At 42.6% G+C, this 22,449-nt stretch overlaps 2 protein-coding genes across 8 annotated transcripts in view; one reads left to right on the top strand and one right to left on the bottom strand.

Annotated features, from left to right (window-relative positions):
- MTOR (mechanistic target of rapamycin kinase) overlaps positions 1 to 22,449 on the top strand; it is a 145,079-nt gene that overhangs the window by 56,973 nt on the left and 65,657 nt on the right. For 5 of the 7 annotated variants that reach the window (XM_049877914.1, XM_049877911.1, XM_049877916.1 and 2 more), the window contains exons 22-28: positions 290 to 402; positions 699 to 873; positions 1,973 to 2,065; positions 2,752 to 2,898; positions 7,856 to 7,998; positions 10,626 to 10,788; positions 10,926 to 11,071. In XM_049877914.1, coding sequence (XP_049733871.1) covers positions 290 to 402; positions 699 to 873; positions 1,973 to 2,065; positions 2,752 to 2,898; positions 7,856 to 7,998; positions 10,626 to 10,788; positions 10,926 to 11,071 — 980 coding nt within the window. The remainder of the gene's footprint in view (positions 1 to 289; positions 403 to 698; positions 874 to 1,972; positions 2,066 to 2,751; positions 2,899 to 7,855; positions 7,999 to 10,625; positions 10,789 to 10,925; positions 11,072 to 22,449) is intronic. The other 2 variants (XM_049877917.1, XM_049877915.1) reach the window with 1 other exon arrangement.
- Positions 15,061 to 21,150, bottom strand: ANGPTL7 (angiopoietin like 7). Its single transcript, XM_049877918.1, has 5 exons — positions 20,582 to 21,150; positions 17,952 to 18,052; positions 17,139 to 17,333; positions 16,318 to 16,516; positions 15,061 to 16,083 (listed from the first exon to the last, which is right to left on the bottom strand). The coding sequence occupies exons 1-5, from the start codon at positions 20,952 to 20,954 to the stop codon at positions 15,914 to 15,916; spliced, it is 1,038 nt and encodes a 345-aa protein (XP_049733875.1). The 5' UTR covers positions 20,955 to 21,150; the 3' UTR covers positions 15,061 to 15,913.

Below are 22,449 nucleotides of genomic sequence, written 5' to 3'. Positions count from 1 at the left end.
CGTTATTCCTGGTAAATGTTTTATCCTACACCAATTTTCTCTATTATCCAGGGACTGATTCCTTATCAATTGAAGTAAGCTCAGAGAAAGCAGCATAATATGTAAGCCACATAAAATAAAAAAATAAAGAGTGCTACCAGAAAAATGTTGTTCAAAACCACTTAGTAAAGGCTTTTCAGAGTCCTTACAGAATTTTGAAATTATCCATACCACTGCCCTTCTCTCGGTACTTAGTCACTTGATATCTGACTATTTTGTTCATCAGCCATGCTTTCATTCCCTTTGACAGTTGTTGGCTGCAATCCAGCTGTTTGGCGCTAACCTGGATGACTATCTGCATTTGTTGTTGCCTCCTATTGTGAAGTTGTTTGATGCCCCCGAAGTTCCACTACCATCTCGAAAGTAAGTGCCTTCCCTTTGGGACTAATAGTCAACAAGCTTTTAATGTTTTGTTGAAAATGTCCTTTTCTTAGTTCCCAGACCATCTTTCTACTTTTTTTTGTTATTTCAACTTCCATTATCTTAGTCTAGAATTATCCCAGGTTTATGGAAATTTTAACTGTCCCCATTCCACTGAAATGTATGTTGGAGCCCTGTCATCCAGCATACCTCAGAAGCCCTTTCTTGCTGATTGTTCAGGTAACCCTCAACCACTTGTCTTAGATTGTGATTGTATGTTAGCAATTACTGTATGTTAGTGATTGTTGTAGGGCAGCCTTAGAGACAGTGGACCGCCTGACGGAGTCCTTGGATTTCACCGACTATGCCTCACGGATCATTCACCCTATTGTTCGCACACTGGACCAGAGCCCAGAACTGCGTCCCACAGCCATGGACACATTGTCTTCACTTGTCTTTCAGCTGGGGAAGAAGGTAAAGAAGGAGCCCTGAACAACTAGGCACTCTTAAGCCTTACTTTGGAAAGAAGACTTTGTGAGCTCCTCCACTTATTAGTCAGTAGGTTTCAACACCATCAGAGAAGACTGAATTATTTGCTTTTCTTTTTCCTTTTTTATTCAGCCCATATTTATTGAGCACCTATATGGGGTAAGCATTATGCTGGGGATAATACAGTAAACAGACTAAAATCCCTGCTCTCATAGAGTTACAGTCTAATAGAGCAAAGCAAATAAACACAGTTTGTTCCGTAAGAGTGAAAGGTGTGAGGGGAGAGAGATGCTGTTTATTTAGGGTAGACAGGGAAGGCCTCTCTGATAAGTTGACATTTGAACAGAGACCTGCAGAATCCAGTGAGGCCTAAACCTAGAGAGGAGTATGCAGGCAGAAGGGATTGCAAATGCAGTGGCTCTGAGTTCAGGGACCTGCAGGAGAGCAGTATGACTTCAGAGGAATGAGCAGGGGAGAAGTACTTGGAGCTGAGGTCACAGAAATAATGAGCGGGGGAGGAGGGTACATAGCTAGATCTTGGAGGCCAGTGGTTCTCAAAGTGCGATCCCTGGACAAGCCATATCCACATCACCTGGGAACTCAGAGATGCAGATTCTCCGCCTTCACCCAGACATGCTGGTTCAAAAACTGGCTGTGGAGCCCAGCAATCACCAGGTGATTCTGATGCTCACTGAAGGTTGCAGATCACTGCTGTAGGCCACTGTAAGTATTTTGACTTTTACTCTGAGCAGAACTGGAAGTCTTTGGAACATTTTGAGCAGAGAAGTAATTTGATCTTACTTAAAATGATCACTCTCAATGTCCGGTGGAAAAATAGATTGTAGGAAAAAGGATGGAAGCAGAGAGACTTGTTAACCGTCCATTGCAGTAACCCCGATAAAAGATGATGGAGGCTTGAACTAGGGTTATAGCAGCGGGGTGGTAAAAAGTCAGCCTTCTGAATACCTCAGAGCTAGCTAACCACAAAGAAGAAATAGCTATAATGTCGTTGTGGCAGTATCTTTCTCTCTACTTTGCACTCTGCAACATAATGGTTTTTGGTCTCTTCCCCATTCTGCTATAGTACCAAATTTTCATTCCAATGGTGAATAAAGTTCTCGTGCGACACCGAATCAACCATCAGCGCTATGACGTGCTCATCTGCAGAATTGTCAAGGTGAACTACGTACACTTCATTTCTCTTTCAGAGTCCCCCATTGTCTTTACTAATTGGTGGTGTTCTTATAACCTTGGCTGTGAGAGTAAATATAGCTTTTTAGCTCTAAACGAAGAGTCAGCTTTCTGAAACGGATCAGATATAAATATTTCCATCCTTGCAGGCTATATTGTCTCTGTCTCTGGCCTATACCTGACTCTGCCATTGTTGCATGAAAGCAGCCATAAACAATGTGTAAGCAAATGAGTGTGTTTGTGTTCCAGTAAAACTTTATTTACGGACACCAAAATTTGAATCTCATATAATTTTCACATGTTCTAAAACATTGATCTTTTTTTTTCAGGCATTTCAAAATGGAAAACCCATTTTAGCCTTGGGACCAAAAACAGGCAGTGAGCTATTTCCCAGCCCTGCTCTAAACACTTCCTCAGTGTTATCATTGCTCACAGTTGTTTCTTAGTTGAATAGTTGCATACACATATTAAGTCAGTGCTTGTCAGTGACTGGCAAAGACTGGTCTACAGTGGGGAATACAGACCACCCATGATTCATCTTGTCCCTACATGTATCTTTCTACTTCCTCTTGAAATCCAGTCTCTTCAGAAAATCTGAACCTCCCAAGAAAGTTTCTAAGCTGGGAGGGTCTAATGCAGTTGCAGATGTTTTCTATAACTTGCTGGTTGCAGGGATACACCCTTGCTGATGAAGAGGAGGACCCTTTGATTTACCAGCATCGAATGCTGAGGAGCGGCCAAGGGGATGCACTGGCTAGTGGACCAGTAGAGACAGGACCCATGAAGAAACTGCATGTCAGCACCATTAACCTCCAAAAGGCAGGTCCATTGCATCCTGGGGATCTTGGGAAGGAGAGCCCTGCTCTTCTCTCCTGTTCAAAACTTTCAGCTCTTACTACCTTTCACTTAAAATAACTAAAAACTGGTCCAAAGGTTTTTCTGGAAATTTAGACCAGGAACTTAGGTAATTTTGTCTCTCTCCAAGTATCTGAATTGTAATTTTTTTTTTTTAAATAGAGGAAAGGTGGAGAACAAAGTGCCTTGTGGCATTCCCTTGGATCTTTGGTAGGAGAGCCCTTTGCTACAGATAACATTCTCATTTTTACATGAATGGAGCAAAACTGGTGAGGTCCCCTAGTTAGCACCGAGACTGATGCAGGCCCTTATAGCAGTGCTTCTCAAACTTCAGTAGGCTCACAGATTACTGGAGCTCTTACTAAAATGCTTGTTCTGATGCAGGCAGTCTGAGATAGGGCCTTGATACTCTATACTTCAACAAGCTCCTGGGTAGTGCTGGTGCCACAGATCTATGGGCCACACTTTGAGTAGCAAGGCTTTGGATCTCTGAAGAGGAGTACGGAGTTCTCTGTGCTGACTAAAGCCTGGGACGTGACCAGCTTTTCACCATGCATGCCACCAGCACTCCACTGAAAAACAGGCAGTTTCAAAGCATCCCTGATGAATCTGGTTAAAATAATCACGGTTACTTCACTGACTTTTAAATAAATATACCAGGCTGCTTATTTTCCACGTTTTGCATTAGTCTTCAGTACTTATGATGACTGTAAACAGCCTCCAGTTTGGATTTCACCACAGTGTTGATGTTCCTTTTTTAGTAGTTGAACACAGCTGCTGTATCTCTTGTGCACCCGTAGATAGAGCTGAAGAACTGGGTGAGGACTGGGCCCTGCTCACTGTTCTTTCTTTTCGCCAGGGCCATAAAGATTGGAGCGCATACTTATGTGCGTGCACGTTCACACAGCTTCAGAACATTGGGGGTTTATTACTGCCTCTTGTATCCGTCTGTACGTGCACAGACAGCTGTACAGTGACTACTGCTGAGAAATGTCCAGTGATTTAAGACGGAAGTGATAAAATACCTCAGGGTCATGAACGATGCAGCTTTACCTCTGTGGTTTTTGTAACTGCTAGTCTGAGACTTCAGGAGGAAGAAAAGGTCATCAATCACCTGGTACTCCCAGGCAGGAATTGAGGCCACCCTGCTGACACCTCACATGGAGGGAGGGGCTGGGGAAGGAGGCCAGATACACATTTCCTCCCAGATGTTTTCTGCCTGCCTGGGATCAGAATGTCCTTCCAACCAGGCAGCTGTCCACCCTGCTGTAGAGCTTTGTTCTCTCTATTTTAGGAAATTCCCTAGTAGTCTAGTTTGCTTCCAGGAAGTTTTACTTTCTACCCAGTACTGGGAAAAATAAGCAGAAGCTTCACCAAACAGAGGAAAGAATCCCTAGTTTCTCTCACCTGAGAGAGCAGATCAAGTTCAAAAATCGTAAGCAAAGTCCTCCAGTACAACTGACTCAGATTCATATGGTTGAAAAGTACATTGTTCTTCCTCATATTCATGTGATGATAATTAGGGATTGTTGCATGTATCAGTTTTAACCAGCTTTCAAAATAACAATTTGCCACCTCGGTTACCTTTCTATTGGCTATGGTAATAAGGAGTTACATGGTACAGAAAACATAGAAACTGTTTATGTCTCTAGAATGCCTTCCAGGATTTTCAGTGGCTTCGCTGTTTTATGATTGTTTATTTGGGCTCATCTACAGAATAAGCTGGCGTTCCCTGAACATTCACCAGCATCACCAAATGAGGTGGTCAGCAGCGGGTGGGTGCAGGAGGAAGTGGCTGGTGTTTAAGCATTTATTACAGAACCCGGAGAACTGAAAGTTGATTATGTTTTAAAGTAAAGAGCAGGGGGGACAGTCCACATGGGGGACTTACCATACTTAATAGATTGTGTAGTTAGTGTCAGTTAAGCTATGATTTTTTGAAGACCTGTTTACTGCCATTTATCAAATAATAACAATAATAATGATAGCAGTAACAACAACTGATATTTGTTGAGTACATTCCACTGTCAGGCACTGTTGATGAACAGTTTACAGATATTAACTCATTTAATCTTCTGAGTTAGGTGCTGTCATTATGTGGATGTTAAGGCACTGAAAGGTTAATTGCCCAAAGTAATCTGCCCGGTGTCAGGTAGTTTATCAATAATAGAGCCAGGATATCACCAAGTTAGTGTGACTGTAGAGCTCACTCTCTTAACCACTGTGCTGAATTGCCTCTACCTTACCCAGGCTCAACCTAACATCACTAGAGGAAGAGGGAAATTAGTAATACTTCCTGTGTACGTCCAACTTTGTGATACAGTGCAACCAGCAAGACACCCATTGTGTAGATAGAAAGCCAGAAATCTACATATAGCAAAGGACTTATGTTCCCATTTCGCCCTAAAAGGCGAGTCTTTGCTATCTAGTGTCACTCTTTATTCTAATCCATGGGTTCTCGTCGTATGATCGCTGAGGAGCCTTCGTATAGTCTCTTGTAATATCAAGTCTTTTGATTAGATAATATCTCTGCTTTGGTTTCTGACATAAAGTAATAGTTTCTGTGCTGTTACTCATTGGTAACTCATTGAAAGTTGTCACAAACCTTCGGTTTATCCCAGGGAATTGATGGATTGAGTCACAGATGGTTAGGTGGTGTTGCACATGGGGGTCTCTCATTCCCTAGAGCACTTAACTAGTCCAAAGTTTGAGAACTGCTTAACTACATGATCTCCTTAGTTTAAGGAGGATTGACATGTCTGTTCTATCAGAACAATCTTTTAAAAACATGTTTTGAAAGTTAGGGATTTAGTAGTTAGGGCTGCTGTTGTTGGGTGCTGTCGAGTTGGTTCTGACTCATAGCAACCCTATGTACAATGGAATGTAACAATGCCTGGTCTTGTGCCTGCTTCACAATTGTTGCTATGCTTGAGTGCACCTTTGCAGCCACAGTTTTAGTCCATCTCCTTGAGGGTGTTTCTCTCTTTCCCCGACCCTCTGCGTTACTAAGCATGATGTCCTCCTCCAGACTGGTCCTTCCTGATAACACGTCCAGTGTATGTAACACATAGTCTTTGCCATCTTCACTTTTGAGTCACATTCTGGCTGTACTTCTTCCAAGAGAGATTTGTTCATTCTTCTGGCAGTCCATGGTATATTCGATATTCTTTGCCAACACCGTAATTCAGAGGCGTCAATTTTTCTTCAGTCTTCATTATTCATTGTCCAGCTTTCACACGTATATGAGGCTATAGAAAATAGCATGGCTTGGGTCAGGTACACCTTAGTCCTCAAATTGACATCTTTGTTTTTTAACACTTTAAGGAGGTCTTTTGCAATAGCTTTGCCCACTGCAACACATCATTTGATTTCTTGACTGCTGCCTCCATGGGTGTTGATTGTGGATCCAAGTAAAATGAAATCCTTGACAACTTCGATATTTTTTCCATTTATCATGATGTTGCTTATTGGTCCAGTTGTGAGGATTTTTGTTGTCTTTATGTTGAGGTGTAATCCATACTGAAGGCTGTACTCTGATCTTCATCAGTAAGTGCTTCAAGCCCTCTTCACTTTCAGCCAATAAGGTTGTATCATGTACGTATTGGAGATTGTTAATGAGTCTTCCTCCAATCCTGATGCCACATTCTTTTTCATGTAGTGCAGCTTCTCAGATTATATGCTCAGCATACAGATTGGATAGTATGGTAAAAGGGTACAACCTTAACATACACCTTTCCTGATTTTAGACCACGTAGTATTCCCTCGTTCTGTTCAAATGACTGCCTCTTGGTCTATGTACAGGTTCTGCATGAGCACAATTAAGTGTTTTGGAATCCCCAATCAGGGTTAGGCCTGTTCAAATTGATGTCATTTTTATGATACTTAATAGCAACCGTTTTCTGCCCATCTATTCCAGCTAGGCGCTTTAGATACATATCCCTAGACAAGAAAACTGAGGCTTAGGTACAGCCACAAGTAGTTTTCCCAAGGGTTAGAGCTGCTAAGTGGTAGAGCCAAGATTCCTGCCTGGTGGTTCTAGCTTCAGAGTAATAGGAACTTACACACAGAACAGGCACTAACTTTGTGCCAAGACTGTTATAAATTCATCACACGTATTAATCTTTAAAATACCATCTCAGGTGGGAACTATTATCTTTATTTCACAGATAAAGAGACTGAAGCACAGAGAAGTTCAATAACTTGCCTAAGGTCAGAGAGCCAATAAGTTACGTGACTGGGATTTGAATTCAGGCAGTTGAGCTCCAGAGTATGGCTCTTGGCCCTGCTATGCTGTACTGCCTCTCTCCAGCGCCTGTGTTCTTTCCATCTACCACCCTAAACTGGCCCTGGCAGTGACTCTTGTCACCTGGATAGTTCAGAGTTTTGAAGAAAGCTGGAAGGGATAAACTAGAGAATAAAATCTGTTCAACTCCTTTAGTTTTCCCACAGTGCCTTGTGCTTTGGGCTGATTCTAACATCTGATTTTAATATCATTCGGGATGATGTGAACCTGAGCATTTCCCTTCTCCTATGTAACCTTTACTATGAGATGAGCCCGTGTCCTAATGCAGAGAGTGTCTGGTCCCTTCATACGCCACTGGAGGCCATTCCAGGAGTGTTGGAATGCACTCTGAATGTGGTAGTCTCCCTCGTTTCTGGTTCTGTAGAACTCTCTGCTTTGCTGATATTCAGAGTTCAGCACAAATGTGTAAAACAGACCTTTTCTGTATTCCAGAGGTTGCTACTTATGTTTTATAGCTTTTATTAAATATTACTGTTTTGTATTGTTTCTCTGGGGGGATTTTATCATGAGGTATAATTTTATAAATCAAAAAAGTAGAATAATCTTTAAATAGATGAGGGATCTTTATAATTGGCCCTTGAAGCTAATGGCTTTCTATTGTTGCCTGTGGGATTACAGGCCTGGGGAGCTGCCAGAAGGGTTTCCAAAGATGACTGGCTGGAATGGCTAAGACGACTGAGCCTGGAACTACTGAAGGACTCCTCATCTCCCTCCCTGCGCTCATGCTGGGCCCTGGCACAGGCCTACAACCCGATGGCCAGGTACGGTGTGTCAGGGCTCCCTGCTTCCCAGCTCCAGATTGGAATGAAGAGAATCTGCATGTAGAAAATGCTATATATAGTAGTTAGTTTTTATTAGAGGTAATAGTAAAAAGGCCAGTGTTTTTAATTTTGCTAACTGTGGGACAAAGAAAACGGCAAATTGAATAAGCTCATATTATAGGAAAAGCATCCACCTTGACCTTGCTGATAGGTAAAAATTAATTTTTTCCTTACTAGATTTAAGTCCAAAATGTTTATTACTGAGTTATTTACAACCCTGAAAACAACTATCAAATAGTTGAATTTAGCCTGTTTTCCAATAATAATGGTACTCTAATTATTTACTTTTGCATTAGAAACACCCAAAACTTAGTGGTCTAATCGCTCAGAGATGACTTGGAGCAGAATAGAAGTGCGTTATGACACCCACATGGTGTCAGCAGGGGTCCTTTGACTGGTGGCTATAGGATCCACTTTCAAGATGGCACATTCTGACGAGTTGGGACTGACTACTGACTGGGAGCTCAACTCTGGCCAAGGGCTGAGGGCCATAGATCTTTTCCACATGGATTTCTCGATGGGCTGCTTGAGCTTCCTCACAGCATGGTGGCTGAGTTCAAGTGTGAGTGTCCCAAGAGAACAAGGTGGAAATTCACGGTACTTTTATGACCCGGTCTTGGAAATCACATAGCGTTTCTTCTGGTGTATTTTTCAAGGCAGTCACAAAGGCCCACTGTCGTCACGGATGCCACCTCTTGATAGGGGAGTAGCAAGGTTCTAGAAGAGTATATGGAGTAAGAGATATTGTTGTGGCCCTCCTTGGAAAATGCAATTTGCCACAAAAAAAAAAAAAATCATTTTAAAATAGTAAGTCTTTAACAGCCTTTAAAATTTCATTTATGAAAGGTTTAAATGCATATGAAAATTTTTCCAGTTTAATGTAAGTGAATTAAGTAGAATACAAAATAGTATAAATGTGTGAATTCAACTATTAAAAATATACGTACATAGGAAAACAAATAGAAAGTAATGCAACAATGATTACCTCAAAGAAGGAAAGTTTAAAGAGTGATTATTTTGTTCTCTACTGTTTTCCTTTTTTTCTGCAGTAGACATTTGCTATTTTTAATGAGAAGAAAATGGTGATTTAATTAACAAACTAACCTTTCTCATTAGCAAGAAGCAAAAAGCAAGGCATATCATTTTACTTTTTCTCAGCACACTGGTTTGCTATTAGGGCCTGTATTTAGCAGAAGTAGTCTTTGATACTGTTGAATTAATGCCATGATTGGGCCCATCTGATTTTTTTTTAAAGTATATTTGTAATGCTTTAAAAATAATTTCCAGAAAAAAATCAGTTTCTAGGACTTCCCTGTTTCCATAGTGTCCAAATTTTAGGTGCCCAGCTGGTGTACCATACGGTATCTCCCTTCTACTCCAAGTCGCCTCTGAGCACAATGTCATGCCAAGTCTGCTTGTGGTAAATACCTACGTACACATTCATCCTCGTAGTTCCAAACATTCCCTTTGGGATCTGATGTGGTCTCTAACCTAGATCAGAGAGTTTATTTCTTAATTCAGATAGGACTTCTTTCTGTTTTCATTTCAAATTTTGTTTTTTCTATCAGATTCCAAATTTATACAGACATTGGTCTGTCTCACACTTTTCAATGTTTAACGAAAAAGAGGTATAGAGGCATCAAATGCTAAACTGATACATTATAGGCATTTCCTATAGTTTCTACTCCCCCAACTCACCAAAAAGGGAGTGGGATGAGATTAAAGCTCAGATGTCAGGTAAAGTAAATTAATTCCATCTGTGTGATGCTGTAGTGATTTAAAATAGTTTTAGTAATCTTAGAAATGGCATCTCTGGTTCAGTTCTTTGTTAAGGCCCCAGCTGTTAGAAATGGGCTTTAGTGAATCTTTTAAGACTTGTGGATTTAGCATCTGTTTTCTAGTGTATGAACCAGAAAGTTTCTCAAGTTACATTTTGTTTATGGCCATCCAGCTAAGGTTTCTGGTTATATTTTGCAAAGCAATAGCAGGTGCTGCCTTTACTGTTCCAGATCTTAGACATTTGAACATTACCCAAGAAACATCCGGGAGATCAGTGGAGGATTATTATTTTCTGAGTCTGTTAATGCTAACCTGTATGTTCGAAGTCCCCTCTCTGTTCTTACCCTCTGATGAAGACAAGTGGTGTAAAAACTGCCGAGAAATATACCTGTTGAGACAAGTTTTTTTTCTCCACTCCTCTCTCTCTCTTGCACATACACATAGACACACACAGAGTCCCTGTATATCACTGGCAAATACGACAGCCACCAGCCACATATAGTTATTTTAATTTAAATTAAAATTAAATAAAATTTAAAATTCAGTTCCTTGGATGCATTAGCCACATTTCAAGTGCTCAGTGGCCAGATACTTGTGGCTAGTGCCACAGCATGTGACAAGACAGGTGTAGACCATTTCCATCATCACCGAAAGTTCTGTTGGACAGCGCTGGTCTGTATAATCAAAATCAGTGATGCTGGGCGAAGATTGATAGGCGTGACTTTGTACACCGGGTAGAGGCATGAGAGATGTTTCTAACTTCTTTCTCCACTCCCCTCTGCCTTCAGGGACCTATTCAATGCTGCATTTGTGTCCTGCTGGTCTGAATTGAATGAAGACCAGCAGGATGAGCTCATCAGAAGCATCGAGTTGGCCCTCACCTCTCAAGACATTGCTGAAGTCACGCAAACCCTCCTAAACTTGGCTGAATTCATGGAACACAGTGACAAAGTGAGACTTTTCCCCATTATCCAGATAGAGGCTAACAGGGAACCAGCTGGTGGGAGGGGAGAAGCATCCATGCATTCCACTTTTGTTGGTGTCCCATCTGCCGTTTTCCTATCTGTGGGGTTCTGCCTCTCCTCTAGGGCCCACTGCCACTGAGAGATGACAATGGTATTGTCCTGCTGGGTGAGAGAGCTGCCAAGTGCCGAGCATATGCCAAAGCACTGCACTACAAAGAACTGGAGTTCCAGAAAGGCCCCACTCCCGCCATCCTAGAGTCTCTCATTAGGTAAGCCATAAACCCATTTTAATTGCCACCTTCATCCAAAATGACCCCACCTCTTCCACTGCCTGGTGCAGATTCCCTGGAGTCACATGGAGGCTTCTGCTCTGTGAAATCGCCTTTGGGTCTGGCCCACATGTTTGAGTGAGATGTGGTTGCAGATGGCTCTCCCCTGGATTCTAGCCGTGGTTGTCATTTTTGTTGACCCTTAGCACCTGGGCTTCTATTGTTTTCCAACTTACGCTTGCAGGTCCCAATGAAATGAGCAATTCTGTACCCCTAGCTGCCTAGGAAAGACAGGTTTTATATGTGGTTAGATAGCAGTCTCTGAGATAAGTGAAAGATGTACTGGTCCCTGCGTCTCAGAGGTCACTTGAAGGCACGCTTGGGGTTTTATTGACTAAAGGTCTTAGTGCCTCGGTTCTGTGTCTAGAAAAGGGAGAGCAAAATCTGAAATTTGATGGTCTTTTCCTCTGATTTGTTTATATTCTCTCCTTTTATAAGATGGCATTGAGTCTTCTGGGTATGGAAAAAACAGGTGGTTTAATCAATTTTCTGCTGTTACGATATCACAAGCTGCCTGAAATGTTATCTCCAGTTCCTAGAGACTGTTCACTTCCCCTAATGGTTATCAGAGAATATTAACTCTGGGATCTAATTATCTCCAGGAATATGCTAACATGTTGGATCATTTCACTCCAGGTAGTTTAGGAAAAATCGCCTAGCTAATAAGTTCCTCCATTGTGGCTGAAAGAACCTGCTGTGTGTCCAGTGCTTCTTTCATCTGAGAGGATAATCAACTGGTCATGTTCTCTGCTAGTTCTGCTTTTGGACAGGTGCTAAAAAGTGTTCCTTTAAACGCTTTAAAAAGGGACCAAAAGATAGAATCATATTTCTGCCCAAATAAGTTGGGCTTTGAGAGAGTGCTGATTTCTGAAATACCATCTAGGAGCAGTTACAAAGATGCATCCTGTGAGGCATGCTTCTGTTTCTGATAAGGAACAGCAAATGTGAAAACCCGCATCTCTTCCTCCATCTCTGGCTTGAGTAATGTGGTCTCACGTGGTAACTAATGGAAACCTGGTATCTGAATATAATAACTTAAACATCAAATAACTAGTTTTGCACATTAATTTTCTTGTTAACCTTCTTCTGTTTGAGACCTATTGGAAACTCCTCTCATCCCACCTCTAGTTTTTTCCCTATATTTGAGACAATCATAGAGGAATTGATGTTTATGCAGATACGTAGTAGAAAGAATCAGAGGCCTGGAAAAATGTTAAGAGGTCATTTAGCTTCTTAAGCCAAATGTAGTTGAAAATTAAGCCCACAAATTTTTGTCAGATTTTCCTGCAGATTAATCTTGGCTTTAAAAAAAAAAAAACTGTTCCACGGTAAATCCAGTGCGCTGAACTCATCAGGCTTATTCCTAGTCTGATTCAGCTCAGCTTGCAGTTTCTGCTTCCCTTAATTTGGTCTCCTATATCTTCCAAACACCTTTGTTTTTTGTTTCCATTTGCAGCCTTAGCTTCTGATTTTGTAAAACTGCTTTTCCTAAGCACCATTACGGTGTTATGTCATCAGTTTTACTAAAGAAAGTTTAAAGAAACAGCCCTAGGCAACGCTGCTATTAAGCTCACAGCACTACCCCAGGCCTCTGAATGAGCCTTGTGGAAACTCCTCTCAAGGGTCAGGACCGGTGGTGGTTGTACATCCCTGAGCCTCTACCCTTTAGTAATAGATTGAATTCCCTTCCTCACAGTGGCTACTGGAGAGCTCACAGCTAAATTCCTGGCTCACCTCTAATAAATTACAAAATTTTACCTGTTTTGAATACAAACCTCCACCCTTGACATTATTTTCTTTTTCCTGGTCTTATTTTCCTTTAGCAATTCGTCTGCCTTTTTTTTTTTTTTTAAAGATTATTACATTATACATATTTGAATCAGCTAATTGCCTTAAATTCTTTTTGAAACAACTTGGAGTGAACATACACAAAAACATCTTTGTACAGCGATTCCTTATTTTTTGTTTTTGCTTTCAGAAGCAGTGCTTTACTAACAATATTGTTCTCTTGCTGCTGGATCAATCTGTCTAGTAACTTTTTTACCTTCTACTCCAGGACAAATTAAATCCCACAAGTAATCCCCAAAACAGGGCCAACATTGAGGCTATTCCCATCTCCTCAAAGCTCATATAGATAAGTAAGTGTAATTGCTTCTTAGGGGAACAGAAGATTAAATGTGTATTCAGTTATGTGGAAACACACATGTACATATACACATGTGTACACACACACTCAAACACATACATACACACTACTGTGGGGCTTTTACTTGGTTAGCTTATTGCACTGGAATATGGTCTAGTGGCCTGCTTTTCTTTCTCCATCATTGCCCAGCCCCTGCATGTAATCCCCTTTCTTAATTTTTTTCTAATTAAGACACCTGCAAAATTAAAACTAAAAACAGCCAGTGCTCACTAGATAGACATGCAACTCTGACAACTGCCTGTTGGGCCTCATTTGTTCATTGCTTTCTGCACAGCTCCATTCTTTTCTGTATTGTGTTCTCTCAAGTATCTTCAAGGATCTGGTCAGAACAAAATGTTCTTTGCCTTTGGGAGCAACACCAGGCTCTCCTTTGGGTTCCTAATGTGGTTCTGTCCTCATTAAGGTCAGAGACGGTGCTGGGCTCTCAATCTGAATCCTTGGTACCCATCGTCCCCTTGCATCACAATACCCAGAAACCAAACCAAACCCGTTGCCATCGAGTCGATTTTGACTCATAGCGACTGTATAGGACAGAGTAGAACTGCCCCGTAGAGTTTCCAAAGAGCACCTGGTGGATTCGAACTGCCGACCTTTTGATTAGCAGCTGTAGTTCTTAACCACTTCGCTAGCAAGGTTTCCTGTACCACAATAGGTGCTTTAAAAACATTACTGTCAGAAACTGCACCACCGTAGGTTAAGTGGTTGGAGGACAGTCTGTGCATTCAGTAACAGCCGTTCTCCCTGTCCCCTCTGCCCCTTTCTCTGAGAAGTTTCTCCCTCAAAAGTGAAGTAAACCACAGAGGCTGACTGAGGAGCCTTAGCTTTTTTGAGTTGTGGGATGTGTAGATGAGAGAGAATAGAGAGGAATGCGCCTTCTGCCGTCTGCATACAGAGGATCCTGTTCAGAGTTGAGTAACTGAGTGTATTCTTGCTTGCTTCTTCCTCCTCCTCTCCTTTCAGCCCTTGATCTTTTTACCATCTCTTTCCTAGCAGTGTTGTGCTGGCTGCTGAACAGCTCTGATTCCCCTGCCTTCCGTAGGGAGTTTCTCTTTGAATACCTGTCCCATGGGAAGTCCTACTTCAGCGTAGCTTCTCTCTCTCATTTTGTTTATTCCTTTGAAAATCCCCAGGTACTTATTTTTAAGGCTCACGCAGGGCCCCAACAATCAATTATATTGTAGGTACAATAGCAGATATTGAGTAAGAAAAATGGCTTGCCTTACCTGACTGGCTCAAGGGAATGGTTCTTTTTGAAAAAGGAAAAATGATTTCCAAAAGGTCAAAATTATTTGGTACCCATTATGGTTAAAGATACTTTTCTTTTCTGTATGTTTTAGTTTGATCAAGTAGGAAGTAGGTGTGTTTGTTTGCAGAGTACTTTGAAACCTTTTGATGAAAGTGGTGGCAGTGGCCAGGTGGAGGTTAGTGAGCTGGGCCAGGATCTGGTCTCTTATCAGCATCTACTGCCCTTTTGGCCCCTCACCTTTCCTTTTTTGGGTTCTTGTTCCTCCTGTGTTTCCCTGAATACTGACACAGACTCACTCACTGCTCACCTTCTGGTTTTTTCCTTAAACTTTTAGCAAGACTCTAAGTGATAATGGTGTAAGAATTAAAAAAGAAAACAAACAAGTTTTAGAAGAGTTTATTGTAGAAGGAAAATAAACTTTGAACATGCAAAACACAAACTGTAATATTTTTACAAAGCAAGGTGCTTGTGTACAGCATGAATTATTACCATAGCGCCACCTACCCTCATTTTCAGCTGTTTCTTACACACAAGATAAACGAAGGAAGTCCTTTGGGCTCTTCCCTTACAAAGCAAATAGAGATAAGTCTGTATCGACTGTGAATATTTTAAGGCCATTTTGTGCAAGCGTCTGTGAAGGACTTATGCCCATGCCCTTTGGTGCTCCCCTGAAACTGCTAAACCTACCAGTTCCTTTCAGTGCTGTGCCGTGATTAAGGCCAGCAGCGGGGGGCTGAGAGTCTGATTGCGAGGCCCTGTTCCCACCTGGGTCCGCTGAACTCTAGCAGGACAATTTTTGTATTTTAATAGAAATGTATAGACTGAAGATAGTTTTACTGGATTTAAAAATGGAAACCCCTCCTCCACCACACTCTTTCTGTCCTTTCTCTAGCACCCAAAACTTCTCCCTTGAGAACTGAAATTAAATAGCTCTTTTTAGCAAAAGGATTTGTTTCCTGCCTTCACATAATCTAGGCCTTAGAGAAGATGGATGAAGTGACCTCACAGTTAATGTTTTTTCACAGAAAAATCATGTGGAAAAGACAAACTACTGTTATGTTAGGGATCACAAGCAGAAAGTCCCTCAGTCTGGCCCCTGAGAAAGAAGTCTGTCTCAGGACCCACTGTGTTTTAAACACCTTGTCCCATTTACTGCAGCATCCTTGGTACAAACAACTTCATTGTGTTCCTCTGAGACTTACTCTCTTGTTGGAGATTGTAGATCATGTTCCATCATTACCCTTTCTATACACTCTTCCTCCCCTCCTCTGCTTCTGCCCAGCCTCCATTTTTCTGCATCCTGCAGCTCCATTCCCCAGCAGGCCTTCTTTTAGGGCTTGAAGTCTTCTGGGCGGATTTTCATCTCCACTCGTTTGAGGGAGTAAGTAGACCCATGCCAGCCATACCAGGTGATGCCATCCAGGTGCTTGTTGTGCTCTCCGAGGCGGTAGTAAACTCCATTGAGGTTGGAGTCTGTACAGCAGTTGTACCAGTATCCACCTGGCACAAGAAACAGAAGTAAGCTAAGAATGTCCTCCCCTTGAAAAGTGATGATAGGTAGCCTAGACCTCAGGGATTTGTTATTGTTCCTTGAACTGTAGGTAAGCAGTTAGAGCTTGTAGCAAAGGTATCAAAGCCAGAATGCCAACTGTACAGTTACAAATTCACGCTTTCTCTTCAAATGTGATTACGGGCATATTCCTGAACTTCCCGTCCCCCACCCCCGGATCTCACCTTTGCGGAGCTGTGCGCACTTGTCCAAGCAGTTGTCATTGTCCTTGTCCTTGGTGCTGAAGGCTGTATTGTTATGATAGAGGAGGGCGTCGTTCCCCACATTGCCACTGTAGTTCCCCAGGAAAAGGCGGTAGCTATTCAGTTCATTGCCCAGAACAAAGTGGCTGTACTCAGCATAGCGCATGTTGCCCTCCCAGTCCTGTCACAGGGGAGACAGCCTTAGAGGAACTGCTGCAGGGCTTTAGTTCAGACCGTCCTAGCCCCACAGCCACATCTTTGGAATTTAGTAAACTGTTGTCACCTGTTCACCTCCGCACCATACTAATCTGGGACTCAGAACACTCCCCTCCTAATTAGTCTCCCTTTCTGTATTCCTACACATCCCTGTCTGTTAGGTGTCGATGTACATTTCTGCTCCATCCCACTCAGAAGTGTCACAAGAAGAATGTGAGAATATAAAGTGCATGCTTCCAGGCCTTTGATGAGGGGCACCACCCAATATCAGTAAGGTTGGCACTTCAAGGGCCTCTTCCCCAGGCCAGACCAGAGACAGCAGTGTCCCAGCCAAGCTGACTGATGGACTTGTTGACCTCTGGCCTGGGCCAGGCCTCCTCCTTGTGCTACCTGCAGCTCTGCTTCTGTGTAAAACAGGAAAAAAAAAAAAACCTATTTTCCTCAACTGTACTGCAACCTGCAGAAAAACGGCCATAATAAATGCACAAATCTATAATGCATAAGAATAGGAGTGGGTCCCCAGAGTTGTACACAGTTGTGTGTGGCAGCCCTATTCCAGTCCCAGGGACCCAGGCTTGCATGCTCACCTCCATTTCCACACGTAGCCGGGTTGGCCGACGGGAGAGCCGGTGGATGTGCTCATTCCCCAGCCAGAAGTCCCCACGGATACTGCCAAAGCCCTGCTTGTACTGCTTCCAGTCCCGGTAGAAGGAGACGAGGCCACTCTTCCGTCTCTGAATGATGGTCCAGCCGCCGCCTGAAGTCACCATGTCACAGAACACCTGGAGCAGAGGATGCTGGGTCAGGGACTAGCAGAGGTTGGTGGCAGGAGTGTGCCTGCAGGCTTTGCAACCTTTCCCCACCCGCAGAGCCAGTGGCTGTGCATACTCCCATAGTCGCACAGGCATACCACACCAGCAATTCTACCCCGATGTCAGCAACCCAGGGCAGAGTGGTGGTTTGCTGAGGAAGATTGTCAGAATTGGGGGTGGGGTGGAATTGGGGGGCCCGGATATACATACAGTTTTCGGGGAAGAAAATTAGGTACTTCTGATATGTCCCCTTCATTTTCTCTCTTTTCTTCCCCCCAAAGAATAACTACTCTAGGACAGGGCAGAGGATTTAAATTAGTAATTTAATTTAAATTATAAATTAATTTAAATTAAAATTATCTAATATATGTCAAGAATTTGATATTTGGTTGATTATGGTTTAAAGTGGCAAAACAGATGCCTGGATTTTTCTGTTTGGCTAGCTCTCTGGTATTTGGTATGTTTACTTTCCTGTTTTGAACTTCCCTTTCTTTAGACTATAAATAATCCCTGTTGTCTCCATCCCTTTGAGAGGGTGGAGGACAGATGGTGGAACGTTCGTGTGTTGAGGCAGTGAGGAGACCTCACCTCCAGCTCAGGGCTGCCCAGGAAGTCATCGGGAGGCAGCTTGTATACTCCAGAGATGCGGTAGTTCTTCTGGTGGAGGGAAGAGCAGTCATAGATGGCGTCTACAAAGGGAGCAAAGCACAGGGGTGAGCATCCAGACTTGGGGGCTCCATGGCACCTGAGCTGTTCCTGCTGCATCTAAATTGAATGTTTGAAAACTGAGGCTTCATTCCTACCATTGGTGTTAATTAGTAGGCAGTATCTGGATTTGGGAGAGGTAGTCTAGGGAGATCAAGAGAGGAGGTGTTTTTTGGCTTTACGAGAGGCAGGGCAGAGGGGTGGGGAAGCCCTTCACCTGGATAGCATCAACAGGACAGTCAAACAAGGGGTTCCAGGTTAACTTTGAAATGAGTTACTTGGCTGTAGTCTTGAACTCTGAATTCTAGAAATGTGACGAGGTGTGAGGGTCTTGGGTCCTGACATTTGTTGTAACAGATGCTCCTGTTTAGTAGATTCGGACTTCTCAGGCAGCCAGCCCCTGTCAGCAGATGAGTCATGAGCATCTCATACCTTCTGGTTTTGTTACTGTTGGTTGGCTGCTTGGTTTTTGTTGCTCTTTTTCAAAGGGTAATGGCTACTGTCAACCAATAAAGGGAGATAGGTTTTTACAGTCTTGTCTTTCCGCCCTTAGCCTAACAATACTAGAGTCTCAAATGAAAATGGAAACACCCTGAAGAACTCTTTGAGCCCCTCCCCTGGCAGTGTTATTAAAACAAGGAAACGAGGGCATCGGACAGGTGGATTTTCACTCTGGGATTGATTTAAATGCTTCCTTGGCTACCCTTGGGAATACTGTTTTATGCCAGATTTTGTTTTCCTGTTCTGAAAGTCGACGAGCGTATTGTGGAGGAGAGTACCCTTCCCTGATGGGATTCAGAGAGCAGGAAATCTTACTGTCCAGGAAATGTCCCACCATCTATGTCTTGGGATTCTTTTCTTGGGACCACTACACTGGGGCGTTAGAAAAGAGCACAAAGATGGCAGAAAGTAACACTTCTACCATAGGAATTATCCAAGATTGTTTGGTTCTCCTGCAGAGCACATTGGGGCTGGGGGTGGGGGGTACCCTTCCTTTGCCATCAGAGTTCTTCATTTCCTTTTACTGGTGCAAACATATCAGCTTACTGCTTTCTCCAAGGGGCTTCCTACTTAATAGAGTATCAAGGTGGCCCACAGCAGGTAATAGAGAAGAAAAATGAGGAATCTTCCCCTAGGGAAGAATAGTAGAGGCCTATATATATATATTTTTTTTTATCAGGAGAGCTGCATTTGATCCCCCGTGAAACTCCCTGCTGGGTGGTGAGAAAATCATGTTTGGAGGGGCAGAGGTGGCGTGGTCAGATTCCTCTGTCTGGCCTGATCTTTTCTGCCTGTCTGGTTTCATCTCACAGACCAGCTCAGGACTCACTTATCTGGAAAATGGCCTGAGCATACCTTGCTATCCCAAACTAAGTGTCTGGAAGTAAATGCTTTAAAAGTGATTTATAAACATTAGTTTAATTAACAGAGTTTTCAAACTTATTTTATGTTAAAACTTCTTCATTTGGCCAGAGGGTAATCAGTGACTTATCCATTAGAGCCATCTCTCTTCCCAGAAGCTAATCACTTTTTGTTTTTGACTTGGTTTGTAATGTGACCACCAGTTTTTGTGTCAGCAAGAAATAACATATCCATAGAATATGCTCCTTATAATTAATCATTTCCTGATAATTTCAGAAAATAAAATTCATCTATGAACCATAAATTCACCTCTAAGCCTAGCTGAGCCAAGCCAAACAGAAACTGAAAGTTATTATTCAAAAGAAAACATTAATTGTATTTTCTTTTTGACCTTTGAGAATTCCAGGTTTCAGTGTAGCGTTTTATTATTTCCTGTATTATTTTGGAAGAAGCTTATTTGAGACTATGAGAAAAAAACAGAAATACTAGAACTGAAGAATGTTGAAAAAGCCTATCCTTTCCTGAACACAAAGGCATTCGTTCTTCAAATAGCTATGGACAGTATCTATACGCTTAAGTCTTTGCCAGCAAGAGTAGTTCAAGTTGTAAAGAGAGGACTCAAGATACCATTACTGCCCATCCCACTAAATCTTAGGTACACCAGAGAATTGTCTTTGGTAAAACTTTGCTTCTAGAGCGACAGGTTTTGGCGTTCGTTCTTGCTTCCTTGGGATGGAGGATATAGCCTGTCAGCTCTTGGTTAGGAAGCAGTGTAATGAGACCAACCCAGGAAGATGTGAACTCTGTTTCTAAGGCTTGCTGTGTGACTTCGAACAAACTACATACTCTCTCTCTGCTTCAGGATGGCAGTTCATGCCTTTCTAATTTGTAGAAACACTTTGTGAATCAGAGAGACCTGTGAGGGTCCTGGGTAAATTTTCAGAACATTGGAAATCAAAAGAAATAACTCCTTAAGCCTTTGTTAAAGGGAAAATAGAGCCAATGGCACATACCCAAGAAAGTATAATCGAAAAGAACCCCTAGTAATTGTTCCGATGCCCAGGTTTTCTAAAAGTGGTACTCTAGACGGGGAGATGCTAGGCTCTTTGAGGCAGAACATGATGAGCAGCGTGAGAACCCGCCCTCCTTACCTGCCGAGGTCTGTGTGACAGTCTGCGCTGCCTGCAACTGCATAATGTCGATCTGGTTGTTCATCTCAGAGTACTTGCCCTCAGCCTCTGTGAGCCGCACCTCCATGCGTTTGCTGTTGCTCTCCAGCTCCATCACCTGCATGACCACGCTGACCCAGTCCCTCTCCTGCTTCTGGCTCAGTTCACTCAGCAGGCTGCTCAGGTTGGCGATTTGGGCCTTGAGCTCCTTCACCTCCTCACAGCAGGTGGCCGCTTTGAACTGTGCAGGTGTCTTGTGCTTAGGGGGCTTCTGTGGCCACACTGGGTGGCTAACAAAGGCCATGATGAAAATGCAGAGCCAGGTCACAGTGGAGAGAGTCTTTTCCAGCATCATTCTTAGACCTGGGTGAGGGATTCTCTTCCTTTGGGGGAATCTGGATGTGCCCAGTTGAGGTTTGCAAAACTGCAGCAAATTATGACCTTAACACTCACTCTTGACTGTCTTGTTGGCTTCTTTCTTTCCTTGCTCCTTCTTAGCCTTCTCAAAGCTTGAGTTTCTGAAAATGGGTCTTAATTGGGTATCCTATAGCCCTCTGTCCCAAGCCTGAATGCTTTACCAACTCCGCATCTTAAATATTGTTTGCTGCCTGCACCTCCACCCCACCATGGCCGTACCCTTCACTTTAGCCCCTCCCATCTCATCTGGGAGGGTCAGGTGCCTGCTGGGTGAAGTCAGTGTAAACTTAGCCAGAGGAGGGGAGGAGGGATACAGGGCCGAGTCCTTCTTTCCTTGCCTGTACAGTCTCTGGGCTGAGACAAGAAGAGTGTGAAGTTGTGTGTTTCCAGACTCACTTATTAGATTATGGCCCTGCCAGGCACCGTTTCAACTCTATCAGCAAGCAGGGCAGGATCAGAAGAATTTCCAAATTCAGTTCTAAAGGTTATATAACTGTGGGGTGAGGGTAGGGTAGGGAAAAAGAGTTGGGAATGAGAGTCTTTATTCACCCAGGGAAGCCTGTTAATGTAATCCATGCTGTTTATATGAGGCTCTGCTATATTTTGGCATCCTGCTGAATGCGCTTTTAACTCCGCTGGTCATTCCTTTCTCTGATCATCATTCAGTGTTTGACAAAATACTCATTCTACCTGGGCCTGACACTCGTTCACATCCAAAAATGCCCAACTTAGAAGAATTCTAGAAATACAAGAATAAGGTTAATCTCTTAGGAAGGAAAAAGAAAAGACTTTGTAATTCATATCCACAAGATTTGCTCTGTTATCTTCTTTTGAAATACTTTCTCCTTCAGCAAAAAACTGGGCCAGTATTAGCTTCTCTCACACTTGATATTTTGCAAGGAGGTATCAGGCTATTACCGCAAAGGTGAAAACTCAGGAGTGCCAGGCATGGTCTGAGATTGGTCCCTACACTTTCATCAGCCTTTAGGCAGAACAGAGAACAGGCCATCTTTGGGAGTAGAAGAGGATATTGTCCTTTTTTTTTTTTTTTTTCTGATTATAAAAATAATACAGGCCCATGGTTCAAAACTTGGAAAATATATTAAAATGTAGAGAAAAGAATCCCCATCACCAAATAAATCCATATCTAGAGTCTCATTTCACTCTTCCTATGCAATATATTTTGCAACATGAAATTATTCTGTTGATCTGTGATTTTGTATCAGAAAATAGGGCTGTTTAATTTTTTATGTACTGTATTTGAAAGACACTTCTCCTTTGAAAACAAATGTGAAAAATCTGGAATTCCAGAAAATATCGTTAAAATTAGCTTTTCATTAAGAATGTATACAAAGGTCCCTTTGTCCTTAACACAGTAACTCTGTCTTTGGAGCATACTGTTGCTGTTGCCATGCAATGGAGCCATGAAAGCA

The sequence above is a fragment of the Elephas maximus genome, chromosome 3 (assembly GCF_024166365.1).
Source record: "Elephas maximus indicus isolate mEleMax1 chromosome 3, mEleMax1 primary haplotype, whole genome shotgun sequence".
In the NCBI taxonomy this organism is placed as follows: Eukaryota; Metazoa; Chordata; class Mammalia; order Proboscidea; family Elephantidae; genus Elephas; species Elephas maximus.
This window is presented reverse-complemented; position numbering and strand designations above follow the sequence as displayed.

Excerpts from the sequence above, each read along its gene's own strand:
- ANGPTL7 (XM_049877918.1), bottom strand. The coding sequence starts at position 20,954 with ATGATGCTGGAAAAGACTCTCTCCACTGTGACCTGGCTCTGCATTTTC. Across the intron at positions 18,053-20,581 it reads TGTCACACAGACCTCGGCAG|ACGCCATCTATGACTGCTCT; the intron begins GTAAGGAGGGCG and ends CTCCCTTTGTAG. Across the intron at positions 16,084-16,317 it reads GTGCGCACAGCTCCGCAAAG|GTGGATACTGGTACAACTGC; the intron begins GTGAGATCCGGG and ends TTCTTGTGCCAG.